The sequence below is a fragment of the Dendrobium catenatum genome, unplaced genomic scaffold, assembly GCF_001605985.2.
Source record: "Dendrobium catenatum unplaced genomic scaffold, ASM160598v2 fragScaff_scaffold_1125, whole genome shotgun sequence".
NCBI lineage: Eukaryota > Viridiplantae > Streptophyta > Magnoliopsida > Asparagales > Orchidaceae > Dendrobium > Dendrobium catenatum.
Genome location: NW_021319587.1, coordinates 882,488 through 905,308, shown reverse-complemented (window position 1 = coordinate 905,308; position 22,821 = coordinate 882,488). Strand labels below are relative to the sequence as shown.

Here is a 22,821-nt window from a genome sequence, read left to right as displayed (position 1 = left end):
ATGAAATAACTTATAGTATTTTCCTTTACCATTAGATTCTGATGACTCATCCTAATCATGGAATTATAATCTTTGATGCAAAAGGAATCTAATACAATTAACATAAAAAATTAACGTAATATAATTTTTTTTATTCCTATGATTTTACTTAGACACAAAGAAGGAACACTCTATACTTGAGGAATTATTAAGTCCTCACATTCTGCTTGCCTTATTATGAGAATTTTTATGCTCTCCAATAGGACCTAATAGCTTATCTTTTCTCTTCCAAATTTTAAACTTGTTCCCAACAAATGAGGCTCCTCCATCTTGACATGTAGTGATTTGTTCAAATTAGGGTTTAGGTCAGATTGATAACTCCAAATTAAAAGTCAAAGTCCCACGTCAGATTGATAACTATCAATATCAATCTCAACTCATCCCTTCTCTTCAAATATCAATCCATTTAATAGACCCTAAACATAAGTTAAAATTGCAAGAAAATTTAAATAAATAAAAAAATATGAACATTTTTTAAGAGCATCTCTTTAAAGCGTTGAATTTGTATAAAAAATAAATCAAAAATTATATAGCGTTTATTTTAAAATAAATCAAATCATTTTAAAATTCATTTTTACAAAAAAAAAAAAGATATTCTTAGCCAATTATTTATAATAAGTGGGCATCATGCACATATTTATTTACTTGGATCAAATACTAAATCAATTAGACAAAGAAAATAAAAAACGATATCAATTTATTTAAATTAAGGTATTTGTAATTAATTAATATGAATAACGAAGATTGATTTAATTTATTAATATATATAGGCATTATTTATGTTTTTTATTCATAAAACTTTTTATCAATTATAAATTTTAATTAAATTATAATTAGTACAATTATTAACTTATTAAACAAATTAATGTAATAATTTCTATTTAATTAAATTAAATCAGAAATAAAATTTTAATCATTTTTTTCGCTAATTAATATTAATTACAATATATATATTTAATATTTTAATTTTGATAATTAAAAAAAAAATTTACACGGCGACCGAAACCCCGGCCTTTCTACCACATATTCCCCCGCCCGCCGAACCCGATCACTTAAAGCTTGACCAGAAAGAATCAGGAAGGCGCACCGGGAGCTCGCTTCAGAAGGCGACGAAGGGACTAGCGGCGCGTGAAGGAGACGCGGAGATTGTGATACTGACGGATTGAAGCTAAATCCCTCAAATGCTCGGATTTACTAAATCCTGGATTTAAGGTAAAACGGAGGAGAAATGGAATTTAAGGATATCATTTGTGATGTTTGGCAGGATTTAGGTTAAATCCTGCTCGATAACTTTTTCCTCTTATGTCTGCTGTTGTTTTCCGATCCGTTAATGAAGTACTGACGGGCTCAACTACCTTGAATGTTTCCAGCTCGATTTTCTGGACTGCATCAGACTTGTCTCGAGGATTGATTGTCGAATCGAATCCTTAGTTGAGCTCAGCGGGATCAAGGAAACGGCTTTCGACTGGTTCGGTTTCAATTTCTCTTCTGGTTGACTTTTAACTTTTTCTTCATGCTTGAGGCTTGGGGTATCTTTATTAACATGCTTAGGAAATAGAAAGATTTCAAAGAAGAAATGATTATCTGAAGTCTGGTTGACCTCCAGCTTTTGGTTATATTATGCCAAATAATCTAATATTCTGTTTGTAAAACAAGAATTCAAACCTTGGGCCTCCAGTGTAAACTCAGAGGCACTATCAACCAATTAGTTGGTGCAAGTAGTCTGATGTTCTGATGATCCTAAATGGTGCAAATATTAGTAAATCATGCATTTCATCATATGGATTGAAAAGGAATATGTCAAAATAATAGGATTTAGAAGCACCAAAAATTCTGTTTATCAGAATTTGAGCTAAAATTATGGTTAACTCCTGCCTAAAATAGGATATTCATGGGGCTGTTTACTGCAATTAGTATCTATATTTATTAAATCTGATGTGAGTTAAATCCTAGAAACTGTTTAGTATGATGGGTGTTTAATCTAAATAAGTTTTTGGGCTACTTATTTCAGGATTTAAAATTTTATATGATTGAGACATCTTATTGTATTTACTCTTCTTATATTAACTTTAATTAAACTAATTAAATCATATTTTATGCAATTAAACATGTCAACTAATGATTACTTTGAGATTTACTAAGCTATTTAAATTATATATTATATTTACACAAGTAAAAAACGTATTATCAATTTGCCTAAGATTATAAATTTTTAAGTAACTAATATTAATTATTATGATTAAATGAAATGCTTAATTAATACTTATATATCTAATTTGTTTGATTGGATGTTAATAATTTTAATTAATAAAACTTTTTATCTATGTTGCACCGATACGGATATGGAGACACGGATACGACACTATACGGATACGGGACACGTCAATTCTTAAAAATACAGGATACAGATACGACGCGAATACGACATTATAATATATAAATCAACATAAAAATTAAGAAAATAATCAAAGTGTAATATTTGAAATGACAAAAAAAATTAAAAATAATATTATTTATAGCATTGTATCTTATAATATCAAAATAAAAGTAAGCATTAAATATTTAAATGTCTAGTACAACAACAAAAAATTGTCCAACACATGAAGTTTCATTGAAACTGTTTCAACTATTCAATAGAAGGAATGAAAGGATTAGCTTCTTCAGTGGTTTGTCTTTGAATTTCTATATCATCTTCAATAAATATCATAGCTTCCAATTCAGGCTCATCAAGTGAAAGATTAGCAATGTCTAATATTCCCATATCCTCAAGTGATTCAAATCCATCTCCAGCAACATCCCACATCCCGTTGTCTCCTTCCATATAAGTTGGAGTTTTTCTTGAGAGAAGTCGAAGGTTTGTATGCACATAAACTAAATCTTCAGCCCGTTATAGAGTAATTTTATTTCTCTTCATTGATTTGATGAATGAGTATGTGCTCCAATTTCTTTCACAATAATATGAGGATGAAACTTGATCAAGCAATTTTATGGCGATTGTTTGAAGTAGAGTTGAAGCTCCATGTATAATCCATCACATTTTCGGTTCAATTCTCCACCTATCACGCAATGACTCTTGGTCACCAAAGTTGAAAGTCATCTAAATAACAAAAAAAATTAGCAAGCTCAATATTGACACTTCTTTTCTTCTCATTTGGAAAATAACGCTTCAAACATGTATTTAACATATTTGAAATTTCTAAATTTTTTTGTAGAGAAACTCTTTGAGGATTCTTTTGTAGTCATTCTTTAATTGAATATCTTCAAATAACATTAGAATGAAATAATAAAAAACTGTTGAAATTACTAAACAACAAATTGTGAATTCATAATGAAAAAAATGTTGAAATTTACCTGGGATTTAGTGAGTGAGCCAAGCAATGTAAAGGTGTATTACTTTTGCTCCACATATCTTCTAGAATAACATAAATAACATCTCAGAAGCTTGAGTTTTCATGAAATGCCTTCATCTCATGTCTATATATAATTTCTTCTACTTTGGCCAGCATTGAATCCCACATCTCATAAATGAGATATAAACAAGACTTATCCGTATCAGTTACTCTCAACATCTTATAAATTAGGTCTGTGAAATTTATGATGTATTCAATCTTATCTCATCATAAATCATCTAAAAACTTCTCTTTTACATACATAGCCTTTCCAACAACATCTTCCCTATAACATAATCATTTGTCACTGATCACCATAGCTTGAAGAGCATTTTTTATTTTTTTTGCATCTTCTCAACATCACTATAACTGAGGCAAACCGAGTTTCAGCAACTGCAAGCATCTTCAAATTAGAAAAATCGTTAAACATAGAGAGTCTCATGGAGTGATTTATAATAAAATTTCTAATTACAATTGCATCTCTAGCAATCACTGTGATCCAATGACATTCATCATAGGTGATTTCATTTGCCTCGGTATTCTTAGCTGCACAAATGTTCTTCAAGGCAAGATTAAGCGTATGCACAATACATAGTGTCCAAAAAATATGAGGATATGCTTGCTCTACAAGTAGATCTGTAACTCTACAAATAGGTGCATTATCAGTAATGACTTGAATGATGTTTGAAGGCCCCACCATCATGATAACTTTTTTGATTAAATTAGAAATGAAGAACTTATTCTTGTAATGTCCTTCACATTTTACATCTTTGATAAATATAGGATAGCTCTCCGTTATAGCCATGAAGTTGATAAGTGGTCTTCTTTGTGGATCTGTCCACCCATCACAAACCAAAGTAACTCCTTTTTCCTTCCAAACTTCTCTAGTAGGCTCGAGCAACTTCTCAATATTATCCCTCTTTCTTTGCAACAACTTCGTTATAATAACATTATATCCTGGTGGCACGTATCCTGCAAGATTGTTATTGCATGCCTATGTAAAGGCATTCTTGTAATGTGGATTCCTTGCTAGGTTAAAAGGAAGTCCAACTGAGTAAAACATTCTAGCTATTTCTCCATCTAGTTGTTCTTTCATTTGTAAATTAAATGCTTTCTCCAAAGAACTATCTACAACATATTTTCTTCTTTTTGGTTCAAATCCCTCCATTCGAAAAAGGCCCTTTATTTACAGTATGGTCATCATATTTAATTGAAAAAGATGATGAAGGATATGAAGCATGAGTGCTTGGAAGTGGAATATATTTTGGAAGTTCTTTTTTACTCCTTTGCTCAGCTTCACTGATTTTTCTTTATAATTTAGCCATTTTTTATGAGCTTATTTTCGAGCAAACTTTGATTCCTTGACCACAAATCTTCAACAAATGAGCTTTCACTCTATAATATAATCCTTTGTATGTATAATATAATCCTTTGTATGTCGCATTACAAAAATTGCATTTAAATGCAATATTGCCTCCCCCTTCTGATGTTTTACCTATTTTTGTAACATAACCCCATAGAGATTTATTATCTTTAATATTGGTTTCTGATGGACCATTATCAGAACCAATTCCTACTCAACTAGAGCTCATTATCCTACAAATGATCGATACAAATTAAACCATATGAATTTGTAACATGAAAAAATTTAAGTGGAAGTGTAGATATATTGTGACTCTGCCGGGGGTCCAAGGGGGCGCTACCCCCTAACAGGATTCGACCGAGCGGTACCGAGCAATTATGAAGTGCTGCTTATTTTTAAAGTTCGTAAGTTATTTTTATGGAAAGACATCGAGCGGTACCGAGCATGTTTTAGCATATCGGTGCTGCTTGGTACCATTCGGTACCCCTCTATACCGAGTAATACCAAGCGGTATCGAGCAATACCAAGCGGTATCGAGCTATACCAAGCGGTACCGAGCAATACCAAGTTACAGTATCGAGCGGTACCGAGTTCCGATATCAAGCGGTACTGAGTTCCAGTACCACTCGATACCGAGCAGTACTGAGTTCCAGTACCGCTCGGTAACAAGCGGTAATGAATGGTACAGAGCGGTACAGAATATCGAGTTTCGATATCAAACCTATGATTAAGAGAACGAAGAACGAAGAAAACAAACCTTCACTGCTCACGTCGCCTTCACTGTTTGCGTGGTCGAGTCGCTCCGTCGACGAAGGATGATCCTGTCGACTTTAATGCTTGGGTCGTCAAGCCTCTTTGTCGACAACGGATGATCCTGTTCGCTTCTATGCTCGCGTCATCGAACCGCTCCACGAAGAAGACAAACATCTGTGTGGAAACAAAAAAGCTAGCTCGTCAAAATATTTCAGCTGCAAAAATGAATATAGATATCGAGCGGAAAGCCGAAATGAATAGGGTTGCGGCTCCTCTTTTTTCATTTTTTTTAATAGGACACGCGTATCCGATACGCATGTCCAGTCAAATTTAAATAATATTTTAATTGGACACGGCAAAGTCGTATCCGTCACGTATCTGTGCCGTATCGGAGGAGTATTCGTATCTGACACGTGTCTGATACAGCACGCCTCGTAAATAGGAGTATCCGTGCAACATAGCTTTTTATCAATTCTAATTGATATTAATATTCTAATTAATCATTAATTAATAGTTTATAAAATTTAATAAACATAATAAATTCTATTTAATCAAATAAATCTTAAATAATATTAATTTATTTTAATTAATTTGTATTCATTATTTAGATTAAATTAATTTTTAATTCAAATATCTTATGTAATTATTTTATCTAATTAAATACAAAACACTTGTCTTTCTCTCCAAATCTTGTCCCCAAAACCCTTGAAGACATAGAAGCGAGGAAGTCTTAATGGGAGCTTGCTTGAGAAGGCATCGATAAGAGCAACGACGTGTAAAGAATTAGAGTAGTTCATGAAACTTGCAGATTTGTTAAATCCGTCCAATGCTAGAATTTGCTAAATCACGGATTTGAGGCAAAACATAGGAGAAATAATGTTTAAGATTATGTTGTATTTAAAATTATATTTTAACCATTTGACAAGATTTACACTAAGTCCTACGTAAATACTTCCACCAAGCTACCCCATAATATTTTCAGTCTTCAACAGTGTCCTTGTTTATGATTCCTCTAGAAATGGTAATGTTGAGGTTTTTGTGCTGGGGAAACGAGAATCATGGAGGAAAATGTTAATAGTAGCAATGAGATGCATTGGTATTAAGGGGTAAAATAAGGTACAAGATTTAGATTAAAAATATATATTTTTAAATCAATTAGCAGATGTAATCAACTTCATATTGTTTCATTTCTTTGTCCTTTTTTTTTCATTTCATTTTTTTGTCCTGAATAAGATAACTTGATTGGTTTAGGGATTTACCCCGGAAAGATATGACTGTAGTTGTCCATCTTAGGAAGCAAATAGAAAGCATTAATGGCATTGACAGCAATTTCCAGAGGAAGGAAGCACCTCCTGCAGCAACTGAATGTAGCTGTTCGTTCTAGTTCTAGTATTTCAAGTTACGAGCATGGTTCAACTGCTCATAATGCAAAGACTAGGCTTCTTGATCATGTGTCTAGCCAGAAGGTTATAGATGTTGATCACAGAGAAGGGCAGAGGATATTTTTCCCTGCCAGAGAAGAATTCTTTTGCTGTTCATCTGCAAGATTTCTAAGAGGCCATCCATCTGGTATTTCTGGCTTGAATAGCGAACTGGGAAGATCAGAAATCTTTTTACCCTTTGGGGTACGAGGGTTGTCACAGTATGTCCGCACAGCATCAACTGCTACTGCCAAGCAGCCTGAAATTGGCAGTGAAGAGCATGATGAAGATCAGAAGAAAAAACAGAATAAAGAGGCATCACCAGAGGAGTGTGATCAGGCTGTTGAAGGCCTGAGCACTGCAAAAGCTAAAGCAAAAGCTAAGCAGCTGCAAGAAACCCAGAAAAATTATCAATTTATTCGCAAGTTATGGGCTAAACTATTAGGGATAGGTCCTGCTTTAAGAGCGGTTGCTTCCATGAGCAGGTGCCAACTCTTTGGTTTTCCATTTGTTAATTGTAGGAAAAATGTAGAACTTAAAGTTTTGCCTCTGACTTTGACAAATTTCATTACGCTAGGGAGGATTGGGCCATAAAGTTTCGGCATTGGAAGGATGAATTTGTTTCTACATTGCAACACTATTGGCTTGGCTGCAAGCTACTGTGGGCGGACATAAGGATTTCTTCAAGATTACTGTTGAAACTTGCTGGTGGAAAGAGCCTTTCTAGAAGAGAGAGGAAGCAATTGACTCGCACTACTGCTGATATCTTCAGGCTGGTGCCTTTTGCAGTTTTTATAATAGTTCCATTTATGGAATTTCTATTGCCAGTGTTCTTGAAGTTATTTCCGAACATGCTACCATCCACTTTTCAGGATAAGATGAAGGAACAGGTATACTTTTGGATGCACATTACAATTTTTTTAGATCTTTCTAATTATTTAGTCTTTGTGTAGTTGTTTTTATCTGGTTTAAGTTGTTTTTACCAAAAAAACTTGTTGGCCTATGTATAATGTGAAATGTGAAAACCATTTGCAGGCGTTTATTATTTCTATATTCTTACATTCAATTGCAGGAAGCACTTAAAAGGACGCTTAATGCCAGAATTGAGTATGCCAAATTCTTGCAAGACACGGTTAAAGAGATGGCAAATGAGGTGCAAAGAACACGTAGTGGAGAAGTAAAACAGACTGCGGAAGATCTTGATGAATTTTTGAACAAGGTACGTCATCAATCATAGTATTGTTCTTTATGGGCTTAAATCTTGCTTCTTGAAATATGAAGGAATAATATTTTCTGACATCTTATATTAAATTAGGTCAGGACTGGTGCTCGTGTTTCCAATGAGGAAATTTTGAACTTTGCAAAACTTTTCAATGACGAGCTAACTCTGGATAATATAAGCAGGTTGAATTTGTGTTGGTTTTTCGTGATTCATTGCTTCCAAGTTAACTATATGTTATTGAATGTATTTGTTCATTATTGCATTCAGGCCAAGGTTGGTCAATATGTGTAAATACATGGGAATCACACATATTGGGACGGACAAATATTTACGATTTATGCTTCGGAAGAAGCTGCAACAGTAAGAATAATACTCTTTGCCTTCCCCTACCACCTTTCCCCCTTCCTTTTATTTGTATTTTCTGAAATGATGCATTCAAATGGTCACCTTCTGATGTTATGTATCATAGGTTGATTGTATTTTTTGAAGTGTGATATTTTGTATTGTTGGTGATGTGCTTTTGCACTTTGGCATTTTTCCTTTATTTGAATTTTCCTTTCTTTATGATCTGTGTTGAATCCTATGAACTACTGCTTTTCAAAACCTTGGTAATTTTAAAAATCAAGTACATTTTTGGATTTTTAGGTACTTGGTGAATTTCAAGCATGTATCGATTATACTCGAAATGATGAAGGCTTTTAAATTTTTAATTGGTCCATTATACTGCAGAAAACTTTTTCTATGCTGAGCTTCTTTCTAAAACTATTCATCTTTTAAGTTTGGTTTATGTTCTTATTAGTATGAGAGAAATTTACCTTGAAAATATTAGATTATGAAGTTTATATATTGGAGTTTCCTTGAAAATTTGGTCTCCAAATTTGGTTTTGTTAAATAGGAAAATTTTCATCTTCATAAAAGACAAAATAAAAATACTTTTGGACTATGGAAATGGATAATTCATTTACTTGGTGATATATACTACAATAATCAATGTTTCATGCCTCTTTCTATTATCAGGTGCTTTGTTGTTGTTGTTTTGAGCTTGCTTTTAGGTAATCATTGAAGTTATCCATATGCTTTTTTCCTTTGTTGCAATATCTGCATAAACAAGCGTTCATAATTATTAAAAACATTGTAAATTTTAACGAGTTCAGCAATACAAAACTGTTATTCACGACTAGCTTGAAGAACTTCTTAAATTATCCACCAATATTGGTTGGTCTTGGATACATTAACCATGACATGCTCGTTGCTATTCTACTTGTGATATATTGGTATCCAGTTCACTGGTTCTGTAGATTCAGAATCTTTGCTATCCTCTTCCATATAAATGTTTTGGAGATTCATGATCAGACATGCTAGTAGGGGTGTCAATATTTGACCCGACCCGAAACTTGACCCTGACCCGACCCAAAAAAATTATGATTTGGGTCAACCTGTTTGCAATACTGGTCGGGTTCGGGTTTAAGATTCCAATCCATTTGTAAAACCGGGTTGAGTTCAAGTTGACCCGGAAATGCTAAAGCAACCCAATATGCGCCAGCTTGCGTTTGAATAATATCATTAACCATTTATGTATACCTTGACGAGGACTTCGTACTATCATCAGGGACGAGGTTTGAAAACAACCTTTCCTTGCTAGCATCTAAAACTTAAGTCATAGGCACAGGTTCGACAAGAGAAGCAGCATGTAGAGAAGTTGGCTGGTGGAACACGTATGAGATACACCCTATTATTCTCCTTAATTTCCCGTTCCAAGTTTTGGTTCAAATGGCCCTCCAATCTGAAAACTGCATCAAGAAGAGGTGCAGCAATGCCTTTGACAGATTTCTTGGCATCTGTTAGAGCGTTAATCCCAGTCTTAAGCCTTGCTATTTCCTCTGCAATCTCTTCTTTCCCATGGAATTCTATAGAACATCTATAGCATGCCTCTGCATAGAACTGAGCTGCTTTCAACCTGAGATATGAGCTCGCTAAAACAAAATAAGGAATGATAAGCGGGCAAAGAAATTTAAGTAACAGTTCAAACTAGTTGAAAGGGGAAAACCTGCTGTGCAACCTTGGAGCAGATGCTGTGGGGCATGGCATTTGCAATAACCTCTCAAAAAAGCACTCCTGTGCCTGCACGAGCATGAGCCGCTCAAGCGTTCCCGCACACTCAACCAGTCGATCGATAGATCAATAGTGGCACTGCTGAGCGTAGCTAGCTTGGGTGCGACGGCCTCATGGAGCATTAAAAACGACCCATCCATGCTCTGGAAGCATTTGCACGCCTGCTTGAGCTCCACTTGTGAGGTTTGATCTGCCGATAGTGCGATTTGGCTGTAAGCTGCTCCAATGTTGAACATAATGGCTCCATCTATTGCATGCCTCTGCATAGAAACTGATGCCAAAAACACCCAATGACTTCTTTCATTTTGTTTTCGTTTTTGTCTGAGGAGGGCAGGGGATGGGGATCCAAAGGGATTTTTTTTAATTCTTCATTTTGTTTGGTTTATTCTTCACTTCTGTTGAATTTCTCTACTTTCTATTCTTCTCCTTCCGCTAGACTTAATCCCTATATGAAAAAGATTGGATATGTGATGAAAATGAGAAGATGGCGTACAAAAGGGGAAAATAACATTGTTTTCCTGTGCTGTGGTCTCATTTGGATGTCTTATAACTTATTATATATGTTCATGGCTGCAAAACTGTGGAAGTTAAAAAACACTTTTTTAGAGTTAATGTGTTGGGTTAGTCGATGCTAGATGTGGGGTTTGAAGAGTGTGTATGTATCTGTGTCTTGTTATATCCTTGTTGGGTTATGGAATTCTTAGGACTCATGGTCAGAACAACGCATCATTTTGAGCAAACCTTTAGATGTCTCATAATTTTTCATGTGGTAAATTTTGACATTGCTTGGACTTCCTTGGGCATTGCTTGGTATTGGTTGAATGCAATTGTGACACAGTACGTTATAATTATTGTTCTCTCTTTCCCCTCTGAAACTCTCTTTAGATATCTTTCTCGTTCACTCTAGCTTTATTCTTATTCCTTATATCGGTGGATTATTCCTACCCCCTCCTCCCTCCCTCCTGCTCTCCTCTAGTCTTCCTCTAGTGTCATTCTTTCCCCCTGCACTCCTCTCTCTCTCTCTGGCTTTCATAAGCCAAACAGTTAATGTGCTATTTTGGTGAGAGCATGCTACCATCCGGGTATTTCTTAAAAAAACAACTGGTTTAACCGGTTTGGTGCCTTGGAGCATAAATTGCTTGTTAATTGTATATAGTCTATTAATATAACCCTTCTCATGAAACGACTGAATGATGTATGCGCATTTGGCATGGAAAAAGGTGTAAACACAAGTATGTGAACTGGAGCATGCATACTTTTTGGTGCCCAGATCATGCTATCATGCCATGTATTGTCTTGATTTCAAGGATTTGCAAGTTGGCTTCGATGAAGTCCAACTTGGGCCAAGTGGACCATCATCCTCTGATCAACACCTTGGTTCAAATAAATAACAGAACATTGCTTGCCATGTTTTTTAAGTACATTTATTTTTGAGTAATCTAGTTTTTTTTAATACTAAATTGAAGTTTTGCATTGTCTGAAATTATTTGTCTAAACTCTCGATTCAAAATTTTTTCCTTTATGCTGTACGTTTCACTACGATTCTGTACAGCAGGGTTGATATGTGCCAACCATTAATTAATGCTGGGATTATAGTTTTAAAGTCCATTGCGTGCTTCTAAAAATTTATCGTTTTGGTTGTGGATATAGCCATGTAAAGTTCTTTGTTTTTTATTATGTTTTTTTTAACACAATTATGATTTTAAGAAATGTGAGTGTTAAAGTTATAAAAATTAGCACAGAATTTGGAGCAATTGGTTGCCCTTGTTTTTTTATGCAGGATAAAGGAAGATGATAAATTGATTCAAGCAGAAGGTGTGGAGTCCCTTTCAGAGGACGAGCTTCGTCAAGCTTGTCGTGAACGTGGCCATCTAGGGTTGCTTTCCAAAGAGGAGATGCGCCAACAGGTATGGCCTCTTTTCATTATTGGCTGATAGTTGATGTTATAGTAGGGTTTTGATGTCTTCAATTGACTTCAAAGATGAATTTTTTTGGACTAATTTACATTTTAGAATCTATATGTTTACGGTGACAAAAATTATGTGATGTTAAAGAGAAAGTTTTAGATTGTATTTAAAAATGTAGTCTATTTTAAATACTGAGTTGATTATTTTTTCTACCTTCATAATGCTTATAAAATTGCTTTGCTGCTTTAAATGTTTTTATCATCAAAATTTCGGCTATTTAATTCCAAAAGAATAGAGTTCAGTTTCTGCTGTCAGAAGTCTATTATAATATTAACCAATTTATAGAAGTAAATATTGCAATATGCTTACCTCTTTATTTGTTTGAATTCAGCTGCGGGATTGGTTGGATTTGTCTCTTAATCACTCAGTACCTTCGTCTCTTCTTATACTTTCTAGGTAACCTGATTCAACTTAGCATTTATGTAAATACTATGAGGCTGCCTCAGTGCCTTGTTAGTTTCTGACAAATTACTTTGTAATTCTAACACGGTCTCATTTGCTAGAGCTTTCACTGTATCTGGAAAGCTGAAACCCGAGGAAGCTGTTGTGGCTACACTCTCATCTCTACCCGATGAAGTTGTAGACACTGTTGGCACTGTGTTGCCATACGAGGATTCTGTTTCAGAGAGGAGGAGAAAGTTGGAGTTCCTTGAAATGCAAGAAGAACTTATCAAGGTACATGCCTAAAGTTTTTGAAGCACTTTTGGTTCTTTTAGTTATTGGTTATATAATGAGAGCAAGTTATATATTCTTATGATTAATATAAGCATTTGTTCTCATTCTTAGTGAAATTTTCAAACAGGCTGCTTCTATTAAGATATTTTTGAATTTCTAGACCTGCTTTCCTTATTTTGAGGGCATTTGTTGCATTTCACTAAATGTAAGCCACCTCAAGGAACCCTATGCATGGTATTATTGGGACTGCAACTTTGTTTCAGTAATTTACAAGTCAGTTTTCTTCATATGGATGAACTTTGTCCGAGATATGGAACTTCAAACGGCTCTGCCACTTATTTTATCTTTTTTGTATCCTTCTTCTCGCAAAATTTTCTTTTATTTGATTTTTTTTTTTGTTATCATAAAACCACAAAATTGTTTCACGCATATTATATGATATATCACTGCATAAATTTTGTTCGTGGTTGACTACTTTTTTCCTGTTTACGATTTGATTTGCTATGCAATTTTATTGTTTGTCGGGCATTAAATAACCTGTGGTGCAATGTGCTTGAACAAGTTAAACTGTTCGGACATTATTAGAATTGAATAAATATGAAAACTCATGAATCTAAAAAATTTTAAAAAATGATCTAGGTTGTCTTATGGCTAGGAAAATCTTTCGTTCTTTCAGAGATTGATTGGCATGCATGTTTCTTTGTAGTTTGTTTGTGTTTCCCTCGATAATGTATGTTTCCCATCATAATGTACATGTGGTTGGAAACCTGACAAATCATTGAATTTTTATTTTTATTTTCCAGGAGGAAGAGAAACTTAAAGAGAAAGAGGAGAAAACTAAGAAGGAGGAATCTGTTATCCATGATGAAGATTTGGCTTTAAAGGAGATGACAGGACCTACCTTGCGTGAAGCACAGCAGCTTGCAGAAGAGAAAACAATGGAGAAAAGGGAGCAGCTGTGCAATATCAGCCGTGCATTGGCTGTTCTAGCTTCTGCCTCTGTATGGTGTCCTACTTATCATTTGATCTAATTGAGCTCTTCAATAATGTTATATCTTGATTGTTACTGATTTAGAGTTAACAAATTACTATTTTATGTCTCTTGCAGTCGGTTAGTAGGGAGCGCCAGGAATTCCTTCAACTAGTTAATAAAGAGGTATTCTAGCATTTCATATAATTATAATGGCATTTGCCATTGGGAAAATGTTGTATCTACTTTATGGCTTTACTAAGTTTAAAATGTACACTTTCATGACAAAATCCACACAAACTGGGCATAACTGCTTTCAGCGAAAACTTTCCTCTAAGACTATCTAATACAATTGAAATGTGCTCTCACTTGAAGTCATTCTTTCATATGGACTTGATAATGCAGATAGAATTATACAATACCATGCTTGAGAAAGAGGGGACAGAGGGTGAGGAAGAGGCTAAGAAAGCTTACAAAGCTGCTAGGGAAATGAGTGATCATGCAGCTGAAATTGCTGCAGGGGACAAGGTTTCATCAGCGCTTATTGACAGGGTAAGAAACCTGCACTTTTTTACCCACAATTTTCTTTTGGTGATTTTATAGTTTTTCTCCTACCTACATTTATTCTTTGACATGCACATGCCAAGTTTCATTTATTTCTACCATGATGTCACCCTTGCAAGCTGTTCCCTATGTTTAATTAAGAATTATTAGCAGCACCATAAGCATTGTTTAGCTGTTTATAATTCAAAGTTTTTTATTACTTTCTTGAATCCCTCCCACCTAACTTCTGTTTTGCAAAACTTTCAGGTCGATGCTATGCTTCAAAAACTTGAAATGGAGATTGATGATGTTGATGCCAAAATTGGAGATCGATGGATTCTACTTGACAGGTTATTAAAAATTTCTTAGTTCTCTTAGATTTCCTGTCTCAAGATTTGATAATATAAATGGCCATCCATGATATGGGATAGATATAGGGTAGCAATAAGGAGTAATACTTTTTGTCTCTCTCTCACACAAATATATATATATATATATATATATGCATGTCAATTGAAACTCGGTGCATTAGATATGTGGCATATGAGACATTAAATATTGATGAATCTATATTCTATTTTTTATTTATTTATTCAACCTTCAAATGCTTTATTTGATGTTGTTGATTATTTTATTGATTTTATCTTTTTTAATCGAAGTCCATCTAAATCCTTAAAATACTTAACCCTCTGCCAAACTTACATTCATAGCCAAACAAGAGAAAAACCCATCACCGGCCCATTACCACCCATTTCTACCAGGCCACCTTCATGTGCATTCCAATCACCACTTCAATCACAAGAACTATTCTTATTGGTATTACTCTCTTTATAGTCTAAACGGAATCCAGGGCACCGCTACTTGCACTTTAATCACAACAAAACTATTGATGTCACTGCCTTCACCGGCCCTCTCTTCTTATTTTGATCGTCAGTCGCACGTCCAAATTCTTCATCTTTAGCAAGCCCTTAATTCGCGTTTGAAATATTAGAGAATTGAAGTGGTCCTAGAGCTTTTGTAAAAAATATTTGCTAATTGTTCTTCATTAGAGATAGGAGTGATGATTCATTTAGACATAATTGTATTTCTCATAAAATGACAATCTTCTACAATATGTTTTATTACAACAACAATAACATCAAGCCTTTATCCTACTATGTGGGGTTAGCCACATGAATCCTTTTTCTCCATTGTGACTTGTTAAAAGTTAAATTTTCATTTAAATCCAATAAAGATAGGGCATTTATAATATTTTCTAACTAAATATTTTTAAGTCTACCTCTATCTTTCTTAACATAAGTCAAATCTAATACATCTACTTTCCTAAACGGGTCATCGAAAGGTTGCCGTTTTATTTGACCAAACCATCTAAGCCGACTCTCTCTAATTTTATCTTCCATTGGAGCTACTCCAACCTTTTCATGTATATGCTCATTTCGTATTCTATCTCTAAGAGTAAAGTCACTCATCCATGATCCACCTGAACATCCCTCATCTCTGCAACACTTAACTTAATATTATGCTTCTCTTTTAATGGCCAACATTCTGCGCCATAAAACATTACAGGTTTAACCACCATTTTATAGAATTTTCCCTTAAGTTTGAGGGGGGCTTTTCTATCACACAACAAGCCCGATGCATTCTTTCACTTCAACCATCCAACTTGAATTCTACTAATAATATCCCCATCTATTTCACCATCACTCTGAACAATAGACCCAAGATATCTAAAGCATGTACTCTTATTAATGACTTAATCACCCAAAATCATAATCCCCATCTATTTTAATTGAAAGTCTTTAGACTCGAAAGTTGACCTCTATAATTCAAGTTTACTTCAACTCCCTATCTAGTCTTATCAACAAAAAGAATATTATCAGCAAAAAACATATACCAGGGTACAACCTCTTGCAAATGTCTAGTGAGAACATTCATGACTAAAGCAAAATGCTATGGGCTTATGGCTTATCATTGATGTAATTCAACTAAAATAGGAAAATACTTGGTCAAACCACCTTATATCTAAACACAAGTGCTCTTGCATACATATCTTAATGACTTGAATATAAGCATTATTAACCCTTTTTTTTATAACTCTCCATAGCACTTCTTTTGGAACTTTATCATATGCTTTCTCTAAATCAATAAATATCATATGTAGATCCTTCTTATTCTCTATTTACTTCTCTATCAAACCTCTTAATAAATGTATTAAACTTACCTGACATGAATCCAAATTGATTTTGAGAAACATTAATATCACACCACAACCTATGCTCCATAATTCTCTCCCATAGTTTTGAAGTATGACACATTAACTTAATTCCTCTATAATTCATACAATCTTATGCATTACCTTTATTCTTAAAAATACGAATCAACACACTCATTCTCCACTCATCTAGCATCTTTTAGTCTTCAAAATAATATTAAAAAGTTTAGTAAGCTAAGAAATTCCTTCATCTCCTAAGCATTTTCACACCTCTATGGGAATATCATCAGATCCTACAGCATTTTCACACTTCATTCTCTAAAGCCTCTCTACTTTCGATTTTACTAATACGCTGATAAAAATTAAAATGTTTATTTTCATTTAGGGTACTAAGGTCACTAAAGTCAATCGCATTTTCATAATCTTCGCCTTGAATTGTTTATAAAAATATCTCATCCACCTTTGTTGAATATTCTCTTCTAATAAAAATATCTTTTTTATCTTCATCCTTAATATACTATACTTGAACTAAATCCTTACTATTATCTCTTTGTTTGACGAACTTATACTTTTTTTTTGAACTTATACTTTTTTTTTGAACTTATACTTTTTTTTTTGAACTTATACATATATCTTTCACCCTCCTTAGTATATAATATATTATATAAATCATTAAAAATTAAAATCTTTGCATCATATATTATTTTCTTAGACTCCTTACGGGTTTTTTTATATCTTTTCCAATTATTAGAATTTTTACATATAAATTAATTTTTATAAAAATATTCTTATTTTTTATCTTTTCTTACACATTTTGATTCCACCATCAACTATTTTTACTATTAATAGTTTTTTCCTTTGATACTCCAAGCACATCTTTTGCAACATTCTTAATATTTTTAGCTATTTTTTCCCACATAACATTTGCTTCCTCATGCACATGCAAAATCTTAAGATCTAATATTTTACTCTCAAATTTATTAAATGTCCCCATGTAATCCTAGAACAACGTTTTAATATAATTTTATTTTCTGTCCATTCTTCTTAAAGTCCAAAAATAATAAGTCATGTTGGGTACATAAACTTTCACTTGAAATAAATTTACAATTTTTGCAATTTAATCGATTTATTTTTCTTATAAGAAAATAATCAATTTAAGTTTTACCATATCCATTCTTATAAGTAATGGGATGTTCATCTTGTTTCTTAAATAAGATATTAGCCATTACAAAATCATAAGATAAAGAAATATCTAATATGGTCTTATCAGCTTCATTAGTTGCTCCATGCCCATAACCACCATGAAATCTTTTAAAATCTACCTCTCTAGCAACATGTCCATTTAAATCTCCCCTTATATATTTTTTTCTTCAAGATGTATCCTTTTTATTAATTCTTCTAAGTCATTTTTTAAAATTTTAATTTTGAACCCATATTCAAACCTCTTTGAGAAGCACAAGCACTTATAATATTAATAATCTTAGCATCAACAATAATCTTTAAAGCTATAACATTATCTCCAATTTTATTAATTTTTACGACATTATCCTTTAAATTCTTATTTATAATTACACCTACATCATTTCTAGTACGATTCTTACCAAAATATCATAGTTTAAATCCAAAACTATCAATCTCCTTAACCTTTTCTCCAACTATTTGTTTCCTAATTGCATAGAATATTTATTTTCCTATGAATCATAATATTATTATTTCTTTAAATTTTTCTGTAAGGATACCTATATTTCAGGTTCATATTCTAATTTTAGTTTCATGGTCTAGTTTATTTTCCTACATCCGTCCATGATCAAACTCCTTAGCCTTCTCTATAATATATTTTTTTATTTTGTGAAAAATATGGTGAATAGCAATATGAATAATTAATTATCACATTTAAAAACGATAAACCAAGTAACATGAAAGCCAAACCCTTCAGTCATTTTTTTTTTTATCCACATCATTTCACAGTTAGAATGTATCATTATCAAGTATTCAATTTTAGTGCTAGTTCCAACCAAGGTTTGGAATTGCGCTATGGGTATTGAGGCGTATCTGTTTCTGTGGCGAGGCGTAAGCTTTTAAATTGTTGTATTAATAAAAAATATGAAATAATAAATAACATACTAATATCAAACTAAGATCCTCACAAGTCCCTCTCACTCCCAATTCAATATAAGCAAGTAGTCTAAATCATTTAGATTATAATTTATGAATTCAAAATTCTCATTCACTCATCTCACTTGGTGGATACATGAATCATCATTATAGAGAGTTGCTTTTTCTCCTTCATCATTAATTAGGTTACTTTCTATCCCTTTTATGCTTAGTTTTCACATATTATTTTATACTTTTGCCTTCAATCCCCACACTTTTGTCTCTTGAGGTCGCGTGATTTGTGTATATGTGAGCACGATGTTGGGATCATATTGAGAATGCGAGCCTTTGGAGGGAAACAAATCTTTTTCTTCTTCGCTTGCAGCTGACGTGTTGGTGAACATGATATATGAGCACTCTATCTTAGCCCTTGATACATCTTCTCCAACACGCCTACGTAGGTATCCAACATGAGCTCCATAATAATTTGAAGTGAGCACATTTTTTCCTTCTCAACTTACAGTTGATATGTTTGTTTTACCTCTTGATACATCTTCCCAACACATTATCACCCCGTCAGAATTTGCAACTCTCACGTCTTCATTTCAATCATTACTTTTTAGAAATCATTCTTCTCCTCAAGACTTTAATGTCTTTTTTAATTAGCCAGACTATTGTTTTGTTTAATTTTTATCAACTAGTTAAATACTAAACCAAAATTTATTGAATTATTTGTCTATTTAGACCTATCAAACTATTTGTTTATATGATAACCACATGGGAATTCATTTAATATCTGTTCATTTATGATATGTTTGCCTAATATCTGCCATATAGACATTGGCTACCTTCGAGCCATCATCTACTTTTTTTGTCAGTCTCTGTATTGGCACCCTCTTCTAAGTCTATCTAAACTCTCCTCCATACTCAGAGCAAATTTGCTAAGCTTCTCTGAAGACATGCGATTATTGGTAGCTATTAATTTCAGATTCCTCTTCTAGTTTCTTTCCTATCGATGCTGGAGAAGAAGTGGGAACCAAAGATGAAACCGCTAGCTTGGGTCTCCACCTAATCCGAACCTTTCCTTGGGTTTGACGCAATGAAGCTATCAAGTTGTGGCTCACAACAAGAATCTGTAGATATCTAAGCCTTTTTTTATCTTCTTTATCTCAATGGCATCTCCAAATCCATTGGAGAGATTGTGGTAAGCGTGTGAACCAGTTGAGTCGAGCCCAAGTCACAACAAACTCGAGCTTGGCTTCTCGGTCAAAAAATTGGCTTCTCCATTATCTCTTGAAAAGCACTATGAGTGAAGTAACTACGGGATCCCAGGAGAAGGATTGATGAGCTCAACGGCAAGATAAATAAAACCTTCTTACTTGGAGTAGAAATTGCCATCAGAGAAGAAACAGCGGCAAGATAAACTCGGTATTTGCTTTTTTACTTGGAGAGAAACAACGTTGGAGAAAAAAATAGTAGATTTTCTTTTTTAGGAAAATAAATAGCAGTTGCATTAATTGCATTAAATATAATCCTATTAGCCTTTTGCAATTCTTAAATTCATACAATTTATTAAAAAAGTTGATTCTAGCCCTAACGATGATAAATTAATGAATAGCAAGTTTTTTTTACCTTATACACCATGAATATACTAATCTTTTTATATTGTGACAATAATTGCTCTGCGGCTGCACCTCAACTACCTTCTTATTGTTTGAGGAACATAAGAAAGCTGAAATATATTGGTCTTCTAATCTTTCTAGCAATTTGTACTTCATCCTCTGTTCCCTTTTTGTGAGGACATGTCTAAAGCGTCTGAGAGGGTGGCCCCCTTAAATGATGACCTGGGTTCTTACCATTCCACCTTTGAATTATATTATACAGTTAATAGCTTATTGGTTAATCAGTGACTGAGGCATAGGCTTTGTTTGGGACGGCTTTCTTATTGTTTCTTAAAGCAGTTTTTTAATACAAAGTTTTCAATTTTTTAATTAAAAAGCTTTTTTATGAAGCAATAAAAAAGCCGTCCCAAACGAAGTCATAGTCAGGCATTCCACTGTCCAACTTGAACTTAACTTTTCTTTACATCATAGGCGATTTTGGAATAACTTTCTTATTAATTTCTAAAGCAACTTTTAAATTCAAAAAATTGTTGATGTGAAAATATTTGTATCAAAAAGTTGACTCTAGAAAGTAATAAAAAAATTGTCCCAAACGAAATCTGAGCCTCATGTAAATCACTTCATACTTCAATCTGATCTAATCAATCAACTGAACTTATTGACTGCTGTGTGACAACAACAAATTGAAAAGAACTGATTATGGTTAAAGACTTGCAAATTTAAATGTGATTGCAAAAGTGGATTTAAATTTAGAATTTAGAATTTTGATTTTAATTGAAATTTTGAAATTAATATAGATGAATGTTTTTATAAGAATTTGCTTCCTAGTGTAATATTTGCTTCTGCACTCAGGGATCGCGATGGCAAAGTGACGCCAGAAGAAGTAGCAGCTGCTGCCATGTATTTGAAGGACACCTTAAACAAAGAAGGTGTGCAAGAGCTGATCACCAATCTTTCAAAAGACACAGGTATAATTTCAAATCTCATAACTACCTTTCACGATTTTGCTTGTAATTTCTCCTCCTCTCCTTAAAACTTCAAACATAGGCTTCGTTTGGAACAGTTTTCTTACTGATTCTGAAAGCAGCTTTTTAGTATTAAAATTAAAAAAAATTATACTAGAAAGCTACTTTATGTAGCAGTAAAAAAGCTGTCCCAAATAACATCATAATTTCGAAAATTTGATTTTTATTGAATTGGTCATTTCAGATGGTAAAATTCTTGTTGAAGATATCATCAGGTTAGGCTCACAAGTGGATGTGAGCAATGGAGATGAAACTGAGAGCCGTTAAAATTTCTCCAATATTTGTGAAACTTTATGCGAAGTTGCAAATTTTTATTTTTGCTGTCAGGCTATCAGAAAGTATTTACTCAAATCCCTAAATTAGACTTCGTGTATTCCCATCCGGAGATTTTTTTTTTTTCCGGTAGCTTTCAGAACTATAAGCTTTTCTTGGATAGTTATGTATAGTCTCGTTCTTAAATTTTATATCATCTTATCATTTTTGTGTAATAAGTACAATTTTTTTTAGAAGTATTATCAACACTTCAAAGCAGTTATAAATGAATATTTGTTTTATTTAGGGCTATCAAATCTTTGAGTGATAAATCTTTCTTTTTATTCATTTTTTTCTTGACCCATCTTTGGCTAACAAAGCATAGGGGTCGCTCGGGGTCTAGAATTGTTGGGTTACAGGTAATGTTTAAGGCTTCATTTGAGATAGTTTTCTTATTGTTTTTTAAAATAGATTTTTAGTATAAAAGTTTTTTTACTAAAAAATTATTTTAGAAAGCAGTAAGAAAGCTTTCCCAAATGGAGAAATTATTCTAGGCTAGATCAGACGCAGAATGTTGTCCGGAAATCAACTAGAATGCGCCACATCAGCGGTACCGACCTGTAGTACCGATCCACGGTATTGAGCATAGGGCGACGTGTCGCATTCTGATTGATTTTCAAACAGCGTTTGATGTCTGCACAGAATATAGAGCTTCCCAAATGAAGCTTAAGTATCAATTTGATCTTACTATCAATATTATTATTTCTTTGGCTGAAAATTAGTAGACTGAAGTTTTTAATCCAAGCATTTTGGACTTTTTAGGATCAATCACATTAAGTTAATACAGGATCAAAATGTTATTGATCTTAAAAACACCAAAATATTTTCAGCAGAAGCTTCTCTCCACTAATTTTCATTCAAAGAAAAGATAAAATGGTTAGTATGTCCAAATTAATGATGATTTGGTGATGACGGGCACTAAATTGAATACATGATATTGTTGTTCAATACAACAAAGTCTTTATCCCTACAAGAATCTTTCTTCTCCTTTGTGTTCTGTTTTCAATCAAATTCTCATTTAAATTTTTGGGTATTCAATATGTAAATACCATGATATAACGTGGCATGTATGTAAATCTCCTAAATTTTATTTAAGATACAT

General features: G+C 33.3%; 1 protein-coding gene across 1 annotated transcript; it reads left to right on the top strand.

The window, feature by feature from the left end:
• Positions 1-1,078: 1,078 nt before the first annotated feature.
• Positions 1,079-21,950, top strand: LOC110095577 (mitochondrial proton/calcium exchanger protein). The gene is made up of 16 exons (XM_020821177.2): positions 1,079-1,251; positions 1,410-1,507; positions 6,796-7,450; positions 7,543-7,855; positions 8,038-8,184; positions 8,281-8,369; positions 8,455-8,547; positions 12,080-12,206; positions 12,598-12,662; positions 12,770-12,941; positions 13,745-13,942; positions 14,050-14,097; positions 14,317-14,463; positions 14,722-14,804; positions 21,235-21,350; positions 21,592-21,950. Exons 3-16 carry the CDS (start codon positions 6,858-6,860, stop codon positions 21,672-21,674), a joined length of 2,274 nt encoding a protein of 757 aa, XP_020676836.1. The 5' UTR covers positions 1,079-1,251; positions 1,410-1,507; positions 6,796-6,857; the 3' UTR covers positions 21,675-21,950.
• Positions 21,951-22,821: the final 871 nt, after the last annotated feature.

What these genes read in the sequence shown, in the direction of transcription:
- LOC110095577 (XM_020821177.2), top strand. Translation starts at nt 6,858, where the DNA reads ATGGCATTGACAGCAATTTCCAGAGGAAGGAAGCACCTCCTGCAGCAA. An exon ending in ACTCTGGATAATATAAGCAG is followed by an intron (nt 8,370 to 8,454) that starts GTTGAATTTGTG and finishes TATTGCATTCAG; the next exon opens with GCCAAGGTTGGTCAATATGT. An exon ending in TTCAACTAGTTAATAAAGAG is followed by an intron (nt 14,098 to 14,316) that starts GTATTCTAGCAT and finishes TTGATAATGCAG; the next exon opens with ATAGAATTATACAATACCAT.